The 26,516-nt window shown below is 35.2% G+C and overlaps 1 protein-coding gene across 5 annotated transcripts in view; it reads right to left on the minus strand.

Moving 5' to 3' along the window:
* Window positions 1–26,516, minus strand: part of HFM1 (helicase for meiosis 1) — a 132,425-nt gene that overhangs the window by 99,360 nt on the left and 6,549 nt on the right. For all 5 annotated transcript variants that reach the window (XR_010940943.1, XR_010940942.1, XM_067726875.1 and 2 more), the window contains exons 3-9: window positions 22,111–22,223; window positions 20,290–20,593; window positions 13,146–13,411; window positions 12,844–12,891; window positions 1,654–1,724; window positions 1,059–1,191; window positions 267–418 (exon numbers count right to left, since the gene is read on the minus strand). Coding sequence is in view for 3 of the 5 variants with exons in the window: in XM_067726875.1 (XP_067582976.1) it covers window positions 267–418; window positions 1,059–1,191; window positions 1,654–1,724; window positions 12,844–12,891; window positions 13,146–13,411; window positions 20,290–20,593; window positions 22,111–22,223 (1,087 nt within the window). In the remaining 2 variants the exon portion in view is untranslated. The remainder of the gene's footprint in view (window positions 1–266; window positions 419–1,058; window positions 1,192–1,653; window positions 1,725–12,843; window positions 12,892–13,145; window positions 13,412–20,289; window positions 20,594–22,110; window positions 22,224–26,516) is intronic.

The following is a 26,516-nucleotide window of genomic DNA, read 5'->3' on the forward strand; positions in this document are numbered from 1 at the left end:
CAATAAGTATGATTACAAATCATCCACAATAACAAACTGCCTATTCATATCTTTTGCCTATTTACTCCATTTGGTTGTTTGTCTTTTACTTAATTAATTTGTTAGTATTCCGTATGTACCCTGAATACTAGTACGTATTGTTTGTTTGCTTCACATTGCAAATATAGTCTTCTACTTTGTATTTTCTTTTAACTTTTTTCCATGGTGAAGAGAAAGAGATATTTGCTAATAAACCAAGGAAATAATAAAATATAAGCAACACCTACTGGAGTTGTCATAATAATATGGGCTTGCTGAATCTCAAATAAGTCATCCATTACTGTATCTCCAGTGAGTTCTTTACAGTTCAATCCTATTGGTCCAAATTTTTCTTTCCAATCATCAAAACGCTGACTACACAGGGCTTTTATTGGTGCCACTACAACAATATAAGATAGTTATTTTAAATATCAGTGCAATTTAAAAATTATTTTCACAAATAGTTAATGAAGTTAGCACACATCTAGGTGCTGCCTAGTATTTATAAATTAAAAATTAACAATATAAACATATTATTTAGAACTATAAAAGTAATCACCAAACAGAACTAAAAATAGAAAAAGAAGTGATTCCTCAGGAGATTGTAACTAAGAATGAAGAAAGGTAGGGTGGAAATTATCACCCTTTGTGATCACTGATTTTTTTAACCATGTGTATAAATTATTTTGATGAAAAAAATTTTAATATATACCTAAAAAAAGAGAATAGAGGTTCCTATGGAAATTTCTCAGATTACAAAATGTTTGATTCTATTTGTTCATCTTCCCTGTCCTTTTAAAAATAAACATGTAAAGGCCAAATTCTCAATTCCAATACTATTTTTATTTGTAAATCTGGGAAAATGTGTTTTGAATTTAATGTTAACAGATAAGACCAAATGTGACATGTCTTTATTTTAAAAGTATGGAAAACCAAATAATAATTCTTATGTCTTGAATTTGAACTTATTTCTTACTTTTACCTCAATGGTTTATCATTATTATAATTAATTATCACTCTTTCAATATATAAATACTTACTGTAAACAATTTTAATGTTCGACCATGGCAATGGTACTTCCATTAACAATCTTGTTATAGCTAGCTCAAACAATACAGTTTTCCCCGAACCAGTTGGAGCACAAATCACAAAATTCCTATCTGTATAAAGAAGCTAAAAAATAAAATTTAATCAACCATAGAATATAAAGAAATTTTCAATTCTCAATTTGTTAGAAAATATGCCTTAAGAAGACTCTATGGAATAATAGTTCAAACATCTTTACCTCTAAACTTATTAAAATTATAAGCTGGCTCTAGGTCTATCACCCTCAAAAAATAAAACTATTAATAATTTATCATCTTGTTTGGTCAAAGTAATATGCTAGATAGACCTGGAAGAAAATAATTTCTTTAGCTTCCAGAAAAATTGTTATAAATCTAATAAATATAAACAACCCACCTATGAAAATTACATGCATTCATTTAACAAACATTTTTTGAGCTCTTATAATGTACCAGTCACTGAGTGTAGCACTGAAGACAAAAAGATGAATGTGATCTAGTCTCTGCCCTTAGAGAGCACACAATCTAGTAAGAAAAGGTAGATAAGTAAATAATTAAACAAAATACTTACATCATCAAAGGCTTTGGACTGTATATAGTTGAAATATGGGAATTCTTTGAAAATACTTCTAAATTTTGCCGCTGAGAATAACATTAAGGAGTTAAATATTTCAGAATTTTAAAAATCAGTTACTCTTAACTTAAAAATTAAGTTAATATTGACTTTGACAATATTTAATGATGATGCTTAATACTTGCTATTTTATCATAAGAAAGGAATTAACAGATATAGAAGGAAGCACCGAGATGGCAACATAGGAGGCTCCTGAACTTCCATCCTCCCATGGATCCACTGAACAAACAGCTACACGTGGAGCAATTCCCTCTGAGAGAAATCCCCAAACTTGCTGAATGATTCCTTTACAACAGATGAATGAGAAAATACCTACATCAAAATGGGTGGGAAAGGCTGAGAAACTCTTGCCATAAATCCCACTCCTGGCACATCACCATACAATTGGGAAGAAACCTCCAACTCCCAGATCCTCCCTGAGGAGCAGAGGGTTTGGACCACACACCTAGTGCCCCAATTTTTAAGGCTCCTGCCTGAGGGATGGGCTCTCAGAACACCCAGTTCTAGAAGCCAGAAGGGCTTGCATTTATAAGCAAAGAAAATAAGCATCTTTTAAATGGGCACAGGAACATCCCACTACCCCCGCAGGTATACATCCAGGCTCAGTGCAGAGGGGGCAGGCAAAAATGCCCATCTTCAGTTTCTCCCTGAAAGGAATTTTATTGCATACTTTCTCAGCTGCTGCCTGAAGTTCTAGCTTCTAATCAACCTGCATCTAGGTGCTGACTGACTGCAATCCTCCCCTTTGGGACACTGATGGATCTTGGCACACCCTTAACTTCTGTGAGCCACTAAGAACAAAGGCAGAGGCTTGGATAATCACAAAGGTTTGACAGGTAACTAAGAGCCCAGACCAGGTTGACTGGAAAGGTTTATCTCTTATACCAGACCAATCTCTCAAGACGGGGGAGGTACCTGTTTTGTCTAACGTTCAGAGACCAAGACAGAAAGTCAAGAAAAATGAAGAAACGGGAATATGTTTAAAAAATAAATAAATAAATAAATCTCCAGAAACTGAATTTAATGAAACAGAGACAAGTGATTTACCTGATAGTTCAAAATAACACATAAAGATGCCCATCAAGGTCAGGAAAGCAATGCATGAGCAAAATGAGAATTCCAACGAAGTCATATAAAATATTAAAAAGTACCAAACAGAAATCATAGAGCTAATGAACAGAATAACTGAACTGAAAATTTCAATAGAAGGTTTCAACAGAAGACAGATCAACTGAAAGAAAGGATTAGTGAACTTGAAGACAGGGCAGTGGAATTAATGCAATCACGGGAGCAAAATGAAAAAAAAAGAGTGAGAAAGAGTGAAAGCAGCTTAAGGAACTTATGGGACACCATCAAGTGGACCAATATACACATTATAAGGGTTCCAGAAGAAAAAGAGATAAAGGGGAAGAAAGCTTATTTAAAGAAATAATGGCTGAAAACTATCCTAGCCTGGGGAAAGAAACAGACATCCAGATCCCAAAATCCCAGAAATTACTAAAGAAGGTGAATCTCAAGAGACCCACACTGAAACTCACAGTAATTAAATTGCCAGAAGTTAAAGACAAAGAGAGAACCTTAAAAGCAGCAAGAGAAAAGCAACTTGCTACATACAAAGGAATTCCCATAAGATTGAGTGAATATTTCAGCAAAAACCTTGTAGACCAGATTGTGGAATGATATATTCTGGGTGCTGAAAAAAAAACTGCCAACTAAGAATATTTTACTTGGCAAAGCTGTCCTTCAGAATTGAAGGAAAAATAAAGAGTTTCCTAGACAAACAAAAACTGAAGGTGTTCATCACTAGACCGTTTTACAAGAAATGCTAAAGGAAGTTCTTTCAAGCTGAAATGAAAGGATGCTAATTAGTAACAGGAAAACATATAAAAGTACAAAACTCACTGATACAGGTTGATACATAGTTGCATTCAGAATACTCTAATATTGTAATGGTGGTAGTTAATCACTTATAACTGTAGTATAAATGTTAAAAGACAAAAGTACTGTATCTATAATAATTTATTAATGGCGACACAATATTAAAAGATACAAATTGTGACATTAAAAACATAAAATGTGAGGGCTTCCCTGGTGGCGCAGTGGTTGAGAGTCTGCCTGCTGATGCAGGGGACATGGGTTCGTGCCCCAGTCTGGGAAGATCCCACATGCCGCGCGGAGTGGCTGGGCCCGTGAACCGTGGCCACTGGGCCTGCGTGTCCGGAGCCTGTGTCCTGCAACGGGAGAGGCCGCAGCAGTGAGAGGCCCATGTACCGCAAAAAAAACCCCATAAAATGTGAGAAGGTGAATGTAAAATTGTAGAGCTTTTGTACGCATTCAAAGTTAGTTTTATCAGCTCAAAAGAGACTGTTAAAACTGTAAGATTTTTTTATGCGAGTCTCAAGGTAACTACAAAACAAAACTCTACAGTTGATACACAAAGATAAATAAAAAGAGTAAGAACATACCACTACAGAAAATCATCAAATCACAAAGGAAAAGAGCAAGAGGAGAAGAAAGGAGCAACAGAACTACAAAACATCAGAAAACAATAAAATAACAACAAGTCCAACCTATCAATAAATACTTTAAATGTAAATGGACTAAATTTTCTAATCAAAAGTCATAAAGTGGCTGAATGGATTTAAAAAAACAGGACTAAATTATTTGCTGCCTATAAGAGATTCATTTCAGCTTTAAAGACCCACAAAGAAAGTAAAGGGATGGAAAAAGATATTCTATACAAGTGGAAATCAGCAGAAAGTAGAGGTAGCTCTACTTACATCAGACAAAATAGACTTGAAGCCAAAAACTTTAATAAGAGTCAAAGAGGTCATTATAATTATATAATCCTCCATTGGGAGGATACAGCAACTGTAAATACTTATGCATCCAACATTGGAACACCTAAATATATAAAACAAATATTAACAGACCTGAACATAGAAATAGACAGCAATACAATAATAGTAGGGGGCTTCAAGACCCCACTTTCAATAATGGATAGATCATCCAGAAAGAAAATCAATAAGGAAACATCGGACTTAAACTATACCTTACACCAGATGGCTCTAACAGATATACACAGAGCATTCCCTTCAGCAGCAACAGAATGCACATTCTTCTTAAGTGCACATGGAACATTCTCCAGGAAATATCATATGTTAGGGCACAAAACAAGTCTTAAGTTTTAAAAGAAGACTGAAATCATATCAAGCATCTTTTCCAACCACAATAGCATGAAACTAAAAATCAATTAAAAGAAGAAAACTGGAAAATTCACAAATATATGGAGATTAAACAACATGCTCCTGAACAACTATTAGGGTCAAAGAAGAAATCAAAAGGGAAATCAAAAACATACCTTGAGACAAATGAAAATGGAAACACAACATACCAAAACTTTTGGGATGCAATAAAAAGCTGTCCTAAGAGGGAAGTTTATAGTGATAAGTACAAAAATGAAGAAAAATGAAATATCACAAATAAACAACCTAACTTTACATCTCAAGGGACTGGAAAAGGAGGAACAAAGTAAGTCCACAGTTAGTAGAAGGATAAAATAACAAAGACTGGAGCAGAAATAAATAAGAGACCAGAAAAACAATAGAAAAGATCAATGAAACAATGAGCTGGGTCTTTTTGAAAAGATTAACAAAATTGACAAAACTATAGCTAAGATAACTAAGAAAAAAAGTAGAGATGATTCAAATAAATAAAATCAGAAATGAAAGAGGAGAAAACACAACTGATAAGACAGAAATACTAAGGATCATAAGAGACTACTATGAACAATTATATGCCAAAAAGTAGATAATCTAGAAGAAAAGGAAAATTCTTAGAAACAAGAACCTATCAAGGCTGAATCATGAAGAAGAGAAAATCTGAGCAGATCAATTACTAGTAAGGAGACTGAATCAGTAATCAAAAATTTCCCAACAAAGTCCAGGACCAGATGGCTTTACTGGTGAATTTACCAAATATTTTAAAAGAATTAATACCAATCCTTCTCAAACTCTTCCAAAAACTAAAAGAGAAAGGAATGCTTCTAAACTCATTTTATGAGGCCAGCATTCCACTGATACCAAAGCCAGATAAGAAAACCATAAGAAAAGAAAATTACAGGACAATATCCCTAATAAACATAGATGCAGAAACTTCAACGAAATATTATGAAACTGAATTCAACAGTACATTAAAAGGATCATACCCCATGATCAAATGGAATTTATTCCTGGGATATAGGATGGTTCAACATCCACAAATCAATCAACATGATATACTGCTTTAACAAAGCAAAGAATAAATATCATATCATCTCAATAGATGAGGAAAAAGCATATGACAAAATACAGCATCTTTTCATGATAAAAACTCTCAAGAAACTGGGTACAGAAGGAATACACTTCAACATAATAAAGGCTGTATATAACAAGCTCACAGCTAACATTCATACCCAATTATGAAAAACTGAGTTTTTCCTCTGAGGTCAGGAACAAGACAAGGATGTCCATTCTTGCCACTTTTATTTAGCATAGTATTAGATATCCTAGACACGGCAATCAGACAACAAAAAAAAAAAAAAAAAAAAGAAAGAAAAGGAATCCAAATTGGAAACAAAGAAGTATAACTGTTTCTATTTCCAGGCGACAAGAAACTATATATAGAAAAACCAAGACTCCACACAGACCAAAACAAAACAAAACAAATAAACAAATTTAAAAAACTGTTACAACTAATAAACAAATTTAGTTAAGTTGCAGAATACAAAAACTATATACAAAAATCAGTTGTATTTCTATACAGTAACAATGAAATATCAGAAAGAAAAATGAAGCAAATAATCTCATTAACAACAGCATCAAAAAGAATAAATACTGAGGAATAAATTTAACCAAGGATGTAAAAGATCTGTAAACTGAAAACTATAAGACATTGATGAAAGAAACTGAAGACACAAATTAATGGAAAGATATTTCATATTCATGGATTCAAAGGATTAATATTGCTGAATGTCCACACTACCCTAAATGATCTACAAATTCAATGCAATCCCTATCCAAACTCCAATTGCATCTTCATAGAAATAGAAAAAACAATCCTAAAAATCATATGAAACCACACACACACACACACACACACACACACACAAACAAAACAGCTAAAGCAATACTAAGAAAGAAGAACAAAGCTGGATGTAACACACTTCTTGATTTCAAACTATATTACAAAGCTATGGTACTCAAAGCAGTATGGTACCGACACTAAAAACAGACACATAGATCAATGGAGCAAAATATCCAGCCCAGAAATAAACCCATGCATATATGGTCAATTAATTTTCAACAAAGGAGTCAAGAATTGGGAAAGCATAACCATTTCAATAAATGGTGATAGGAAAACTGTATATCCACATGCCAAAGAATGAAACTGGACCCCCATCTCATACCATACACAAAAATAAACTCAAAATGGATTAAAGACTTAAACATAAGACTTGAAATCATAAAAGTCCTAGAGGAAAACAAAGAGGAAATGCTTCTTGACACTGGTCTTAGCAATGATGTTTTGGATTTGAAACCAAAAGCGAAGGCAACAAATGCAAAAATAAACAAGTGCGACTACGTCACACTAAAAAGCTTTTGCACTGCAGAAGAAACCATCAACAAAATGAAAAGACAACCTATGGAATGGGAGAAAATATTTGCAAACCAAACATCCAGGGCTTCCCTGGTGGCGCAGTGGTTGAGAGTCTGCCTGCCGATGCAGGGGACATGGGTTCATGCCCCAGTCTGGGAAGATCGCACATGCCGCAGAGCGGCTAGGCCCGTGAGTCATGGCCACTGAGCCTGCACATCCGGAGCCTGTGCTCCGCAACAGGAGAGGCCACTACAGTGAGAGGCCTGCGTACTGCAAAAAAATAAATAAATAAAAATAAAAATAGGCAAAGGACTTGAATAGACATTTTCCCAAAGAAGACATACAAATGGCTAACAGCACATGAAAAGGTGCTTATCATCAGTAATCATTAGGAAAATGCCAATCAAAACCACAGTGAGTTGGCACCTAACACCTGTTAGAATGGCTATAATCAAAAAGATAAGAGATAAATGCTGGCAAGGATATGGATGAACAGAACCCTTGTACACTACTGGTAAGAATATAAACTGGTGCAGTCCTTATGGAAAACATTATGAAGTGTCCTCAAAAAATTAAAAATAGGAGTACCACATGGTCCAGCAATCCCTGGGTTATATCCAAACGAAACAAAATCAGTATCTCAAAGAAATATCTGTATAGCCACGTTCATTTCAGCATTACTCACAGTAGCCAAAGTATGGAAACAACATAACCATTAAGAAATGAACAGATAAAGAAAATATGTATACAACAGAATATTATTCAGCCTTTAGAAAGAAGGAAATTATGCCTTTTGTGACAACATGGATGAAACTGGAGAGCATTATACAAAGTGAATTAAGCCAGACAGCGAAAGACAGATCCTTTCTGTGATATCTGCATGATATCACTTATAAGTGGAAATTAAAAAAAAAAAAGTCAGACATAAAAATAGTACAATGAATGGTGGTTGCCAGGGGCTGGGGGTATGGGAGAAACAGAGGCTGGTAAAAGAGTACAAACTTTCAGCTACAAGATGAGTAATATGTGAGGATCTAATGTATAAAATGGTGAGTAGAGTTGAAAGTACTGTATTGTATAACTGAAATTTGCTAAGAGAGTTGAACTTAAGTGTTAACTGTTCTCATCCAAAAAAAACAAAAAAAAATGGTAAATATGTGAGGTGATGGATGTGTTAACTAACTCGATGGTGGGAACATTTTGTAATGTATACATTTATCAAACTATCATATTGAACACTTTAAATGTACTATAATTTTATTTGTCAATTATACCTCAGTAAAGCTGGGGTGGGGGAGGAATTAAAATTATTCCAGTCCCCAGTCACCTTCCATATTCTGAAAAGAACTTGTAAAGTCCTTATGGAGAAACAAGGTTATATAAGGGTTATACTTTGACAATTAGATCTGACAGAAGAGATGCAGAAACATATGTAAAAGTATATCAGAACTAAGAATGTAGTTTATCTTTTCCAGAGTGGTATTTTTTTCTTATTCATCTTGATGAGGCCATTTGATATTTATCTCTTCTTTACAATTCCAAATTTCATTTTTTAATTGGTGATTATGTTTCATTAGCTGATGTGTGTTGCTGCTGGTCACCTAACCCTGAATTCCTTTGTTTTTGGTAATTTCGTTGTGCTAAGTGGTGGATTTAATTGCAATTATCAGCATACTGGCTCAACAAGGACTTAAATCGTCCTTCCTCTAAGAAAGCTCAAAAATATTAATAGATATAAAGAATAAACTGTCCCCTCTCCAAGTTAAGAGTCTATTGCCAGTTTGGGAGATATTTGTACTTGCATGGATTCTTATTAGTCTGAATCACATTTGTCAACTACATTTATGAAACACTGTGCAGAATACTAGACTCAGAAAGCTGCAGGAAGTTGTAAATAAAGAAGAAAATGAGTTCCTGCAACTGAGGCTGTTACAATCAATTAGGAGATATAAAACAGATAATACATCTGAGAACACAAATACATAGTTATTTAAGCAATTATATTTTTATGAAGATATTAAAAAACTGATGGATTGTGATAAGTGATCCTGATAAAAGTTAAATCAGAGCATATTACTTCTCTGCTCAAATTCCCCCATTTCTCTCAAAGTATATGGCCACAAGGCGCTACATAATCTTGCCTCCCCACTCCACCTTTGTGTTTCTGACCTCATGTCCTACTACTCTTGCTTCTGACTCATTTCCTCTGGCTTTATTGGACTCTTTTATGTTTTTCAAAAACATCAGCCATGTTTTTGCTGTAAAGCCTTCCCTCTGCCTAGATTGTTCTTCCCCCCATATTTCCTTGGCTCTTTCACTTCCTTCATGTGCCTCCATTTCAACTCCTAAAGAAGACATACCCTAATTACTCTATTTAATTCTAATCCTGATCCCCCATTCCAGAATTCCCAATGTAATCTCCTTTACTCTGCCCCACTTTTTTCTTTTTTCATATTACTCATCACCTTCTAAAATACTATATGACTTATTTATATACTATTACAATTGTTCTGATCTATCCTCTTCTCCACCCCCATCCCAAGAATGTTAACTTCTCAAGGGCAAGAATTCACTGCCTGTTTTACTAACTGACATATCCCAAATGCCTGGTACACATTAAGAACTCAATTAATACAGGCCTGAATTTATTAAATCAAGCAGATAATTTATAAACCTTCATTTTACTTTCAATTGTGCACTGTGTCAGAATACTCATTCCAAAACAAAAATGTAATACTGAGTTTGTCAATCCATCAGTTTTTGAACGAATCTCATTTTTCCTTCAAAATATATCTCTTCCTTTAAAATATTTATTTGTAACAAGCCCACAAGTGGGTCATCATGCTGGTTTTTCTCTCATCAGGTAATTCCACATCAATTTACACTCACAAAAATGAATCTATGATTCAGAGTAGATGTAAAATCAGTTTCTAGCTCATGAGAAAACTCAGCTACTAAGTATAGCATTTATCATCACTATCAACACTTGATATCAAATTTTTCCTTTTTTTTTTTTTTTTTTTTTTTTTCCGGTACGCAGGCCTCTCACTGTTGTGGCCTCTCCCGTTGCGGAGCACAGGCTCCGGACGCGCAGGCTCAGCGGCCATGGCTCACGGGCCCAGCCGCTCCGCAGCATGTGGGATCTTCCCGGACCGGGGCACGAACCCGTGTCCCCTGCATTGGTAGGCGGACTCTCAACCACTGCACCACCAGGGAAGCCCCAAATTTTTCCTTTTGTCCTAAGAATTCTCAGCAGTCTCACTGCAATTACATGTTATAACGGGATGCGGGGCGGAAGGAGCAGGATGTCTGCAGAACTTAAAATGACAACAGTACTGTAGCAGGATCAATCTGACCAAACTTCTATTGTCCTGAGGATTCAAATATAGTAAACTATTGTAAAATAATCAGAAAATAAGTCCAAGTAATCCCCAGACTCTCAAATTATCATAACTAGCATTCAATCTTCCACTTTAAATATACACTTGGAAACAATAAAGTGCAGCAAGTTCAACAAGTTTGACAGCAAATGAACTTTTTGGACAATAAATCAATGGACACAAGAGTAGGCAGTAGTCTAGCTAACAAAGAGACCTAAACAACAGAAGCACTTCAGCTATGCTAAGATAGCAAGAAAATCTTTATAAAACTCTTCAAAAATTAGTCACATTATGGCAAGTTCAGGTATGGGATAAGAATTTTCCATCATACAGATAATGAAACTACTTTTAACTGTTTACTGCTAACCTATTTCCTACATTCCCACACTATTTAGATCATCAGAGAGAAGGAAGTGCAACAAGACTGAGACAACATGATGAAGAGGAGCACTAATGGCTGGCCATTTCTGACATTATTATATCATATATAATCCTTTTATTGTCCCTTCCTCCCATTCTAATTCAGTTCAGTTATATGCGCTGGAGGCAATTTTTCACAAGTGGTCAACCAAACATTTTCTAACTACACTTCAGAATTCTCAGTCCCCAGAGTACCCAGGATTAGAATCACTCATCCCTAGATTTCTCTAGCTCAACGGCCCCATATCTGGAATTCACTGTTTTGCCAACTAGATCATAACTTTTGTGGATTCTAGAGCCTTCCCCAGCTTTGAGTCACTAATTCTATAATCCTAAAGCATGGCTTAGGTAATGTAACTTGACCTGCTCAAAAATATTGCATGGTTTCTATTCATGGCTTAGTAAATATATTAAAAATAAAAATAAAAGCTTCTTGGTATTCATGGCATTAAATGATCTAATCCTAAAATACCTATCCATCATTATTTCCTCCTACTCCTTTTTTTAAAAAAAAAAATACAATTCCTTTTTACTGCATTTTAAAAAAACTTATTTATTTTTTTGGCTGTGTTGGGTCTTCATTGCTGTGCGTGGGCTTTCTCTAGTTACAGCAAGTGGGGGCTACTCTTCATTGTGGTGTGCAGGTTTCTCATAATGGTGGCTTCTCTTGTTGCAGAGCACAGGCTCTAGGCATGCAGGCTTCAGTAGTTGTGGGGCTCACAACTACTCAGTAGTTGTGGCTTATGGGCCCTAGAGTGCAGGCTCAGCAGTTGTGGCACACGGGCTTAGTCGCTCCACGGCATGTAGGATCTTCCCAGACCAGGGCTTGAATTCGTGTCCCCTGCATTGGCAGGCAGATTCTTAACCACTGCGCCAGCAGGGTAGTCCTCCTACTACTCCTTTAATCATGACTTTTTTCACCCAAACTGGAATACTTGTTCTTTCCAAACATATTCCATACTTTCTTACCCTTGCCCTTGCTCATGGCTACCCTTTTGCCAGAACAACTTCTCCTCTTTATACGGCTTTCAATGAATTTGGAGATAAGAAGATACATAAGGCTTGGTCCTTGCCTTCAAGGAGTTCATAGGTCATAGGGAGGTAGTTACAGAAACAGCTGATGAGTTATAATAAAATAGAATAAGTACACTGTTACAGACATATACAAAGTATCAAAAAAGCAAAGAGAATGTTACCTCCAGAACACACATATATACTCAAAATTATTACGTTGGAAATACCCAGACATGTAAATAGGTATAATCTGCAAATTAGGTTATTTCAAAAATTACTAGATTTGTAAAAATGTCCCCAGTCCATAGAATATTCCATTCTCAGTCATTTCCCCTACCCATCTTTATACCAATACGCTGTTCTTACACAAAATATAGGAAATTATCTGTATCAATTTGTAAGTAAATATGCTCACAGTTCATTCAGTAATACAAATCTCGTATCTGTACTTGTCACAGACTGGTAACAAACAGTTCACAACTGGTACCAGTCCACAGATCACACTTTCAGTAGCACTATCACACATATTGGGACTCTTACATGACCCAAAAGATTCACTTTTCCCTCTTCTTCTTTGTCAACCAAAACAAACAAATAGAAACACAATGATATAAAATGTTTTAAAAATTATGACTTCAAATATAATGCTGCTATAGTAAAATAATTTAAAGGATACGGATTTCTGTGACAGCCTTCAAGGAATTGAAACCATTTTCTGTTACCCCTAAAAAAAAAAATCCTACATACTTATGCATATTTTTAACCTTTTCCATAAAAGCTACTTCAATAAAATTTGTATAACTTTTCATTGAGAGCACAGTTAAAACAATATTAGATCACAGTTTAAAAAAACAATGCAATATAGTAAAGAAATTGTACATAGAGACAGCCTACTCAAATTTTTGTATCCTTACCTATGCTAAGAAAAACAGACTAGACTGTACTTTTAGAAAACCAACTGAAAAAGCAAGGAATTACCTTGAACTTCATGAGGCTGGGAGGCAACTGAAAAAGATGGTCCTTTGATTATGCCTTCTCTGATTTCAGAAGCAGAAAAAGTATCACTGGCTCTAAACATATTAATGTCTGAATATTGAGGTTTCTGCTTACTCTTGCTATATTTCCATGATTTCCCTTTGCTCATTTCCATTTGGACAGTTTTCACTGAGCCAATATGAGAGTCCAAGTTTACTCTGTCATTGGAATAAGCACTTCCGTGTATATTGTCAGATATTTTAAATAATCTGCAAAACAAAACATATTTGCATTTATAATAGTTACTTAGAATGTGAAAAACTAGCATAAAATTGGTCCCTTTAAAAATACCTACAGATTTTGGTTTATTAGAACACAAAAGCTAATCATTCTCCTAAAGTATAATTTGCTGAATTTACCACTGAATTATTTCTTTTCCTAACACTCAGATAAATCCATCTGTGGTAGCCAGCCTCTGAGATAGTTCCAATGATCCTTGTTTCCTGGTGCTCACCCACTTTATTAGTCACCTTCCTTGAATCAGGACTGGCCTATGAGACTAGCAGAGTACTGTGGAAGGACAAGCGTGTGACATCTAAGGCTAGGTCATAAAAGATTGTCACTTCCACATGGTCTCTTGGATCACTCACTCTAAGGGGAGCTAGCCACTATATCATGAGACCACTGAAGCAACCCTATAGAGAGGCCCATGCGGACAGGTACTGAGACTTCTTGTCAGTATCTAGCACCAACTTTCCAAACACTGTTCAATAATCATTTTAGTGTAAGAAATAGTTCTTTATAAAGTTCTAGAAAACAAAGAAAGGCCATTGTATGATTGTAATTTACTATATTCAACTGATTCAAAGACAATCCATCAAAGTAATTTGTTCACAATAGCCCTAAGGGAAGAAGTGACCAATAGGGTTCCTAATACAACACTAGCACCTTATAGAATAAGTAAAAGGGTGATGGCAGGTTATCAGTCTTACAGAATTCTATAAGGAATGACACCCAAATAAGTACTGTACAAATACAGAATACTTTCTAAATTATTTTGACTATTAATCTTAATGACAGATTTTTGTATGAGAAAGACCAATCTTTCAAAAAACTAGAGAGAGAAATGTATTTTAGAACAAACTGTAGAGTCGCATCCTCCAAGGCCAGCAGTTCTATTTTTGAAGACAGAAAATTCAAAAGAAGATGGTTAGTCTTAGATAATATAATAGAATCCCATTATGAAATGGTATTGAGGACAAGGAAAACACTTATGCCACAAGATGACTCCTTGCTACGTGCTGTGATATCAGTTAAAAGGACAGACTTTGGAATCAGACAAACCTGAATATAAATCCAAAGCTCCTCCACCTTCTAGCTGCATGACTTTAGAGTTTGAAATAGGTTTTTCAAACCATAAAAATATTATCCACATACTAGTTATCTAAATTCTCTGAACCTCAGATTCTTCCTAGGTCCTCTGGAACTCCCACTCCACATTCTCCATATCCTCAGCTTCTTTACTGAATTTTATATTTACTTCCTGGTCTTAACAAAAATATTTATTTTTCCTGGAAAACTCTTGCTCCTTAAAAAACTCTTAAGTGGAAAAAACTGCTAACTCTCCCACATCCAATGTACTGATGGTTGAGAGCCTTCTTCTCCACCCCAAATCTACATCATTACTTTTCCACTCTCTCACAAAAGTATCTGTGCTGTCTAGCTATACCACCTTGTAACCCTCCTCATGGCATGTATCATATATCAACCTCTGGTCACTTTAGAATCTTTTCCTCTCAATCCCAAACTCTGCCATCATCTGGGTTACTTCAACACTCATGTAGACAACCCATTCAAAATCCTACCCTCTCAGTTTCTTAGGCTTTTATCTTCAGTGGCTTTATCGCTCACATGATCTCAGTCACCTACTCTCTCACCTTAGACATTATCATTATCCAGAACTGCTCCTCTTTTCAAATCAACGATTCCGACATATCATTCTCTGAACACAACCTCCTATCCTTTTAGCTTGTTTGCTCAAGGTACCAATGAGGTCAAAGAACAAAATTACTATAATTAATCTCCTTATTTTTTCCCAAACCATCTTCCCCTTCATTTTTCTCACGTATCTTTAATGAATTTAATACCACGACCTATCTTTTCAACCACTCTCTTACCAATATTCTAAACTCCTCTTCCCCTTTAGCCTTTTATCATACTATCTTGCAAATCTGCAATTCTAGATGAATCTAACTATCTACTGTTTTTTATAATTGCAGCCGGGTGGTGGAACACTACTGGAAAAAGTACAACTGTTAGGTAGATGAGTTATATTAAAATTCAAAGTCATCATTAGCAAGACTGAAGAAACAAAATCAATATATAAAAATCAACTGTATTTCTATACACTTTCAATGGACAATCTGAAATTCCATTTAAAATAACATCAAAAAGAATAAAGTACTTATGAGTAAATTTAACAAAATAAGTATAAGACTTGTCCACAGAAAACCACAAAACATCTTTGAAAGCAATTAAAGAAAACCTAAATAAATGGAAAGATATCCCAGTTCATAGATTGGGAGATTTAATGATATTAAGATAGCAATAGTCATCAGGTTACCTACAGATTCAATACAATCCTTATCAAAATCCCAGCTGGCTTCTCTGCAGAAATTGATCAGCTTATCCTAAAATTCATACGAAAATGCAAATAAATCAGAATAGCAAAAAAATCTTGAAAAAAAGGAACAAAGTTGGAGGACTCACACTTCCTGATGTAAAACTTTACTATCAATACAAAGCTACAGCAATCAAGAAAATGTAGGATATGCCATTGTGAAAAATATCCTTATGCCAGGCATAAGGAGAGACATACAGATCAATAGAATAGAATTGAGAGCATGGAAAAATACCTTTGTGTGGTATAATAGAAAATATATGTTTGGTTTTTGTTCCCAGTTCCTGGCACAGAGCTCCTGAAACCTTTGGAATTCCCTGCTTGACAGAAGTGATAGAAGCATCTTTTGTTATTCATAATAAGCCCCTTTCAATCATACCTGAGTTTATGCTAATGAGGTGACTCTTGTCACCTAGACAGTTTCAGGATGGGGACCGATCACCAGAAAGAACTAAACTTGATTAGAGGGTTGAGATTTTCAGCTCCACTCCCAACATCCAAGGAAGGGAGAAAGGCTGGAGATTGAGTTCAATCACCAATAGCCAATGATTTAATCAATCACGCTTATGTAATGAAACCTCCATGAATAAAAAATTCCTAAATGACAGGGGGTTCGGAGAGCTTCTAGACTGGTAACACATCAAGGTGCTGAGAGAGTGACACTCAGAGAGGATATGGAAGCTCTGCACACTCTTCCTCTCCATACCTTGCCTTATGTATCTCCTCCATTTGGCTGTTCCTAAGTTGTATCCTTTATAATGAACTGGTAAACATAAGTAAAGCATTTTTCTAATTCTGTGAGTAATTCTAGCAAATTATTACACCCAATGTGGGGTAGTGGGAACTCCCAAATTTGTAGTCTGCAAGGCAGAAATGTCAGTAGCCTGGCACCCTATTTGTGGCTGGCATTTCAAGTAGGGCAAAGGACTGAACCCTTAACCCATGTGGTCTGATGCTAACTCCAGGAGTTAGTATGAAAACTGAATTGAACTGTTGGACACCCATTGGTGTTGATGAATCAGATAATTGGATGGTGTAAGAAAACCCCCAGACCTTCCATTTACGGTTGATTGATTGTCAGTGAGGGTGCCATGACATTCCATGGGGAAAGAATAGTTTTTGTTTTTGTTTTTTAACAACTGGATATATATGTGCAAAAGAATGAAGCTGGACTCCTACCTTGCACCATATTGAAAAGTTAACTCACAATGGATCATAGATCTAAATTTAAGAGCTAAATTTATTAAACTCTTAGAAGAAAATGTGGGAGTAAGTCTTTGCAAACCTGGATTAGGCAATGGTTTCTTAGATAGGACACCAAAAGTCCAGTCAAAAATTAGAAAAATTGGACTTAACTTCATTAAAATTAAAAACTTTTGGGCTGCTAAGGATACGAACAAAAAAATGAAAAACAACACACAGAATGTGAGAAATTATTTGTAAATCATATAACTGATGAGGGATTTTTATCCAGAATAAAGAACACTTACAACTCAACAATAAAAAGACAACGCAATTAAAAATACAGGCAAAGGATCTGAATAGACATTACTCCGAAGAAGATATAAAAATAACCAATAATCACATGAAAAGTTGCCCAACATCTTTAGTCAGCAGGAATATGCAAATCAAAACCACAATGGTACACAATGGTCACACCCACTAGTATGGCTATAATAAAAAAGACAGACAACAAGTGCTGGCAAGGACCTGGAGAAATCAGATTCCTCATATATTGCTAGTGGGACTGTTCAGTGGTATAGTTACTTTGTAAAACAATTTGGCAGTTTCTCAAAAAAGATAAATATCGAGTTACCATATGACCCAGCAATTCTACATCTAAGTATAAATCCAAAAGAATTAAAATACATTTGACCCTTGAACAACATAGGTTTAAACTGCACCAGATCACTTATACTCGGAATTTTTTTCTTCAGTAAATACTACTATGGTACTACACGATCTGAGGTTGGCTGAATCCACTGATGCAGAACTGTGGATAGAGAGGGCCAACTATAAAGTTATACTTCATTTTTTGACTTCCCAGAAGGTCAACACACTCCTAACCTCTGTGTTGTTCAAGGGTCAAATGCATATATTCACACAAAAACGTATACGTGAGTGTTCATAGCAACATTATTCATAATAGCCAAAAAGTGGAAACAACTCAAATGTCCATCAATTGACAGATCATTAAACAAAATGTGATATACCCATTCAATGAAATATTATTTGGCCATAAAAAAAGAATAAAATACTGATACATGACATAACACGGATGAACCTTAAAAATGTTATGCTAAGTGAAAGAAGCCAGACACAAAAGGTCAGATATTGTATGACTCCACTTATATGAAACGTCTAGAATAGGTAAACCCACAGAAACAGAAAACTATTAGTGGTTGTCAGGGGCTAGATGGGGGAAGGAGGAATGGGGAGGGACTGTTAATGAGTATAGAGCTTCTTTTGGGGCAGCAAAAACATTTTAAAATTGGAGAGTAGTGACGGCTGCACAACTCCGTGACTACACTAAAAACCATGAACTGTACACTTCAAAATAATGAATTTTATGATATGTGAATTACATGTTAATAAAATTTATTTTAAAATTCATAGACATCAACCTCAACTGGGCCCTTTACAGTGTCCAAAAATCCTACCATTATTCTAATTAGTTGCTTTCCCATTCTCCGCAATTTCTTCCACTCTTCTCATACTTGCTCAATAACCCCACTTTTCCCCTCAAACTCCACAGATGACTTTGCCTCTTATGTCACAGAGAAAACAAAAACTGTCAACTAGATCTCTTCTGAATCCTTAACCCATACATCCAATTGTCTTTTGGACAATTTGTAAGTACCCAAAATCAACATGTCGAAATCTGTACTCACCAAGTTCCCCTATTCTTCCTTTACAGTTTTCTGTACCATGAAAGAACACTATCATCCTTCATCATTCTGGCTCAAGCCAGAAACCTAGGAGTCAGGTCTCGTATCCAAATGTCATTTAAGTCCTGTGGGAATTCTATCTCCTAAAAAACTTTGAACTTTTTCATTCCTGTTATCTCATCCTAGGTCAGGCTACCATCTTCTCTCACCTACACTAATAAAATAGCCTAAGTGACCCTTCACAATGTATTCTAGCTCTCTTCTAATTTATCATACTGGGGCCAAAATGGACATTAAATAAAAAAGAAAATCTAATTTTACTCCTCTGCTTAAAACCCAGGACCTTAGAACAATGGTTCTCAAACTTTAGTGTGCATAACAATCATCTAGAAAATTTGTTAAAAATTTGGATTCCTGGGTCCCATCCCCACCTTTATCCAGACTGTGATTCAATACGTCTAAGGTAGAAAGCAGGAATCCAAATTTTTAACAAGCACTCCAGGTAATTCTGATGCAGAGAGTTCATGGGCCACAGTTTAATAAGCACTGCCTAAATGTACAAAGTGTTTCATGACCTATAAGACTCTGAATGACTTGGCCCCTCCACACCTTATCTCTTAGCATTCTCTCTTACTTAAACTAAAGAAAAATTTCTAAGAATAAGCCAAGCTCTGCGTTACCTTAGTACTTTCGCACATACTATTCCTTCTGCCTGGCACACTCTCCTTCTTTATTTGCATTCAGCTTGATTCTATTCCTCCTTAATGTTAAGCTTAAATACCATTTCCTCAGGAAAGTCTTCCCTGATTGTGCAGAGCAGATTAGGACCTCATATTAACAACAGTTCTCAAATGGTGGTCAAGATTCAGAGAGTTCATATGATCAAAACAATTTCCATAACACTTTTTTCCATAATTTTAATTTACAATATGGTTAAATATCAATAGATATAACCCAAATAAGCAAAAGCTCTATGGGAATCCTCAGTAATTTTTAAGGGTAAAAGGGTCCTGTAAACAAAGTTTGAGAACCTCTGCTCTAACCATGTATCTCATCAAAATAATTGTGGTGCAAAAAGTATTCAATCAATTACTTTTATTTACTATCTGCCTTTCCCTCAATAAACTGTAAGTTCTCTGAAGGCAAGAACCTATGGCTAGAATCCCACAGTTAACAGTGTCTAGTACATAGTAGACTCTGTTTGGTTTTTTCTTTGTTTGCTTTTTAATATTTATTTATTTATTTTGGTTGCACCAGCTCTCAATTGGGGCATGCAGGATCTTTAGTTACAGTGTGAGGGATCTTTTAGTTGTGGCGTGCGGACTTCTTAGTTGCAGCATGTGAACTCTTAGTTGTGGCATGTGTGCAGGATCTAGTTCCCCAACAAGGAATCGAACCCCAGCCCCCTGCATTGGGAGCACGGAGTCTTACCCAGTGGACCACCAGGGAAGTCCCTGGTAGACTCTATTTGTTGTTGATATTTTTCTCATTCAGATTCTACCATACTTCATACGTCTGGACATACACATAAATATTCAACTTTATCATTGAATATTATTTATTTCATTTAATTAATTACCTCTTGCAGAAGGCTGACGTGCTCTCTCCTTTATCTTGTGCAAAATTAATTAACTTCGTATCATCCGGAACATTTTTCTCAAGTGCTATCTCAGTGCCAGTGTGATTTTTCCATTTCTGAGAAGAACCATATGTCAGCTTGCCAGCAACATGTAAGTCATTGTTACCTGCCCCTCCAAAATTTAGATCATCTTCTTCATTAGAAGGGAAGGCAAACTGGAATTTTTGTGTTTGTGAAATATAATTTGTGTCTTCATTAGTGATCTTCAAATTTGATGGTAACATTTTTGCCCTCTTTCTCTGACCTACAAAAATGGAATATTTTAATTACTACATGTAATGATAGAAAAATAATGATAGAAAAATTTAATAAAAATTTTCAAAACAACTTACTAGGTAAATATGAATATAACAAGATAATCTGTAATACTATATGTGATTTTGAAATACAGGTAGTTGTTACTATTATGGTATATTATAACACTACAGGATACTCAGAAATTAGTTAAGAATTAATGACATTAAATTTGAAATTTATATTAAACCTACATTATAAAATAGGTTTAATTTATGACCCACAAAAATAACCATAATTATAATGTTTAAGTATTTATCTACTACAAATGATATAATTATATAAGTAATTATGAAGATTTTAAAAATTATATAAATAATTTATACACAAAAATACAGCGACCAATCATATAAAATGTTACTGAATAGATTCACTATTAAAATACATGACACAATGCTTTTAAATTTGTAATCTTGCTTCTAAAATCAAGATAAGGGAATGCTTTCATCAAGGTGACAGAATTTTAAAGGTGTCTTTACAGAGACTTTATAAGCATCTTTGAAAGGTTTGGAAGGAGTCTGGAGGCCTCATTAGGGCTTAAAATTTTTTTTTTTTTTTTTTTTGCGGTACACGGGCCTCTCACTGTTGTGGCCTCTCCTATTGTGGAGCACAGGCTCCGGACGCACAGGCTCAGCGGCCATGGCTCACGGGCCTAGCCGCTCCATGGTATGTGGGATCTTCCCGGACTGGGGCACGAACCCGTGTCCCCTGCATCGTCAGGCAGACTCTCAACCACTGCACCACCAGAGAAGCCCATGGCTTAAATTTGCTTTATCATTTAGGTGTACATACTATACTACTACAAATACATATTATATATGGGTGTTCTAATATATCATATAAGAGAATTATCATATTTTATATATGTAAAAATTCTACATATTATTTGGTACATACAAGAGTATATAATATGTATTTTAATATATAAAATATACAAAAATTACGAAGCTTAATAATAAAATGTACATGCATGAACCTACCACTCAATTTAATAATCAGGTTTACCAACAATATCACGTTAGACCACAAATACTGTTTGAGTGTGCTGGTTTTCTAGCTTTGTAAAGATGGTAACAAACTATATATAATCTGCATCTTGTTTTTTTCACTCAATATATTTCATGAATCTGGTTCCCTAAATGAGAGGATCCTACCTTTAGTAAAGGGTAAGGCAAAAACTAAATAGCACTGACAATTTTAATGGTAAGAGGAAACAAATTCACAGAACAATATAACAGGTGTGTGTGATAGTATATTTTATGCATATAATATACATATGTGTGTATATGTAAGTATGGAGAGGGAAAATGTTTCAGATTTTAAGATTTGCTAAGCACTATTTTGAATGGGTCTCTAACTTTCATTTTATTGCATTAAAATAAAAGAATTAATATTTCAATATTAGACTTTTTTACATTGACACGAGCTGAATGGGTTTGGCTTCCCAAAAAATATGGGACAATTTACCTAACAGTTTATGACTTTCCATTTCTTCCTCTAATGCTTGAGTCTCTGGAATTTCCGAAATCAATGGAGCAGGTGGCAGAAACCAATCCAAAGATTTTTCATTGTCTGGATGGCTATATAAAATATAAAAGTATGAATATATGTCAATAAAGATATAACATCAGAAACTATGTATTTATTGAGAAGCATACAGCAGAAGCAAGAAGAACTACAATCTTGCAGCCTGTGGAACAAAAACCACATTCACAGAAAGACAAGATGAAAAGGCAGAGGGCTATGTACCAGATGAAGGAACAATATAAAACTCCAGAAAAACAACTAAATGGAGATAGGCAACCTTCCAGAAAAAGAATTCAGAATAATGATAGTGAAGATGATCCAGGACCTCAGAAAAACAATGGAGGCAAAGATCGAGAAGATACAAGAAATATTTAACAAAGACCTAGAAGAATTAAAGAACAAACAAACAGAGATGAACAATACAATAACTGAAATGAAAAATACACTAGAAGGAATCAATAGCAGAATAACTGAGGCAGAACAGATAAGTGACCTGGAAGACAGAATGGTGGAATTCACTGCTGCGGAACAGAATAAAGAAAAATGAATGAAAAGAAATGAAGACAGCCTAAGAGACCTCTGAGACAACATTAAATGCAACAACATTCGCATTATAGGGGTCCCAGAAGGAGAAGAGAGAGAGAACGGACCTGAGAAAATATCTGAAGTGATTAGAGTCGAAAACTTCCCTAACATGGAAAAGAAAATAGCCACTCAAGTCCATGAAACGCAGTGAGTCCCATACAGGAGAAACCCAAGGAGAAACATGCCAAGACACATAGTAATCAAATTGGCAAAAATTAAAGACAAAGAAAAATTATTGAAAGTAGCAAGGGAAAAACGACAAATAACATACAAGGGAACTCCCATAAGGTTAACAGCTGATTTCCCAGCAGAAACTCTACAAGCCAGAAGGGAGTGGCATGACATATTTAAAGTGATGAAAGGGAAGAACCTAAAACCAAGATTACTCTACCTGGCAAGGATCTCATTCAGATTCGATGGAGAAATCAAAAGCTTTACATACAAGCAAAAGCTAAGAGAATTCAACACCACCAAACCAGCTCTACAACAAATGATAAAGGAAATTCTCTAAGTGGGAAACATGAGAAGAAAAGGACCTACGAAAACAAACCCAAAACAATTAAGAAAATGGTAATAGGAACATACATATCGATAATTACCTTAAACGTGAATGGATTAAATGCTCCATCCAAAAAACACAGGCTCGCTGAATAGACACAAAAACAAGACCCATATATATGCTGTCTACAAGAGACCCACTTCAGACCTAGGGACACATACAGACTGAAAGTGAGAGGATGGAAAAAGATATTCCATGCAAATGGACATCAAAAGAAACCTGGAGTAGCAATACTCATATCAGATAAAATAGACTTTAAAATAAAGAATGTTACAAGAGACAAGGAAGGACACCTCGATACCAAAACCAGACAAAGATACTACAAAAAAAGAAAATTACAGACCAATATCACCGATGAATATAGATGCAAAAATCCTCAACAAAATCCAACAACATGTTAAAAGGATCACACAACACGATCAAGTGGGATTTATCCCAGGGATGCAAGGATTCTTCAATATACACAAATCAATCAATGTGATACACCATATTAACAAACTGAAGAAGAAAAACCATATGATCATCTCGATAGATACAGAAAAAGCTTTTCACAAAATTCAACACCCATTTATGATAAAAACTCTCCAGAAAATGGGCATAGAGGGAAACTATCTCAACATAATAAAGGCCATACATGACAAACCCACAGCAAACATCATTCTCAATGGTGAAAAACTGAAAGCATTTCCTCTAAGATCAGGAACACGACAAGGATGTCCACTCTCACCACTATTATTCAACATAGTTTTGGAAGTCCTAGCCATGGCAATAAGAGAAGAAAAAGAAATAAAAGGAATCCAAATTGGAAAAGAAGAAGTATAGCTGTCACTGTTTGCAGATGACATGATACTATACATAGAGAATCCTAAAGATGTCACCAGAAAACTACTAGAGCTAGTCAATGAATTTGGTAAAGTTGCAGGATACAAAATTAATGCACAGAAATCTCTTGCATTCCTGTACACTAATGATGAAAAATTTGAAAGAGAAATTAAGGAAACATTCCCAATTACCATTGCAACAAAAAGAATAAACTACCTAGGAATAAACCTAACTAGGGAGACGAAAGACCTGTATGCAGAAAATTATAAGACACTGATGAAAGAAATTAAAGATGATACAAACAGATGGAGAGATATACCATGTTCTTGGATTGGAAGAATCAATATTGTGAAAATGACTATACTACCCAAAGCAATCTACAGATTCAATGCAATCCCTATCAAATTACCAATGGCATTTTTACAGAACTAGAAGAAAAAATCTTAAACTTTGTATGGAGACACAAAAGACCCTGAATAGCCAAAGCAGTCTTGAGGGAAAAAAACGGAGCTGGAGGAATCAGACTCCCTGACTTCAGACTATACTACAAAGCTACAGTAATCAAGACTATATGGTACTGGCACAAAAACAGAAATATAGATCATTGGAAGAGGATAGAGAACCCAGAGATAAACCCATATACTTATAGTCAACTAATCTGTGACAAAGTAGGCAAGGATATACAATGGAGAAAAGATGGTCTCTTCAATAAGTGGTGCTGGGAAAACTGGACAGGTACATGTAAAAGAATGAAATTAGTACACTCCCTAACACCATTCACAAAAATAAACTCAAAATGGATTAGAGACCTAAATGTAAGACCGGACACTATAAAACTCTTAGAGGAAAACACAGGAAGAACACTGACATAAATCACAGCAAGATCTTTTTTGATCCACCTCCTAGAGTAATGGAAATAAAAACAAAAATAAACAAATGGGACCTAATGAAACTTAAATGCTTTTGCACAGAAAAGGAAACCATAAACAAGACGAAAAGACAACCCTCAGAATGGGAGAAAATATTTGCAAACGAATCAACGGACAAAGGATTAATCTCCAAAATATATAAACAGCTCCTGCAGCTCAATATTAAGAAAACAAACAACCCAATCCAAAAATGGGCAGAAGACCTAAATAGACATATCTCCAAGGAAGACATACAGATGGCCAAGAAACACATGAAAAGCTGCTCAACATCACTAATTATTAGAGAAATGCAAATCAAAACTACAATGAGGTATTACCTCACAGCAGTTAGAATGGGCTTCATCAGAAAATCTACAAACAACAAATGGTGGAGAGGGTGTGGAGAAAAGGGAACCCTCTTGCACTGTTGGCGGGAATGTAAATTGATACAGCCACTATGGAGAACAGTATGGAGGTTTCTTAAAAAACTAAAAATAAAATTACCATATGACCCAGCAATCCCACTACTGGGCATATACCCAGAGAAAACCATAATTCAAAAAAACACATGCACCCCAATGTTCATTGCAGCACTATTTACAATAGCCAGGTCATGGAAGCAATCTAAATGCCCATCAACAGATGAATGGATAAAGAAGATGTGGTCCATATATACAATGGACTATTACTCAGCCATAAAAAGGAATGAAACTGGGTCATTTGTAGAGACGTGGATGAATCTAGAGACTGTCATACAGAGTGAAGTAAGTCAGAAAGAGAAAAACAAATATCGTATATTAACGCATATATATGGAACCTAGAAAAATGGTACAGATGAACCGGTTTGCAGGGCAGAAATTGAGACACAGATGTAGAGAACAAACGTATGGACACCAAGGCGGGAAAGCGGCGGGGGGATGGGGGTGGTGGTGTGATGAACTGGGAGATTGGGATTGACATGTATACACTGATGTGTATAAAATGGATGACTAATAAGAACCTGCTGTATAAAAAAGTAAATAAAATTCAAAAAAAAAGATTTACACAGCCTATGAACAAATAAATGTAATCATGGGCTACCTTAAATGTTTTGTAATACCTCTCCATATGTGTTTTTTAAAATGTGAATTTTCAGAGCCATAAAAAATAAAATAATTTTATTTAAGAAAAAACAAAGAAACTATGTATTTATTAATGAAACATTACTCAATTATAGACTCTTAAACTTAATATACTACCTTTCTGTGGTGACTTTGACTTATCCCTATATAGCAGCATTCTTTTTTTCCTTGTGTGTCATGTGATTAATGACAATGCTATGTGAGATATTCTACCTAAATAATGGCTATAACTCCATTTTCTTTTCTCCAATTCAAATGCTTGTGACAGGAATCTTAAATCTGCTCCAATATAAAAAGGAAGTAGTAAATCATTCTGAAACTTTAGCATCTTAATGAATACAAGTAACAAAT

This window comes from Pseudorca crassidens, chromosome 2 (assembly GCF_039906515.1).
Source record: "Pseudorca crassidens isolate mPseCra1 chromosome 2, mPseCra1.hap1, whole genome shotgun sequence".
Taxonomy (NCBI): Eukaryota; Metazoa; Chordata; class Mammalia; order Artiodactyla; family Delphinidae; genus Pseudorca; species Pseudorca crassidens.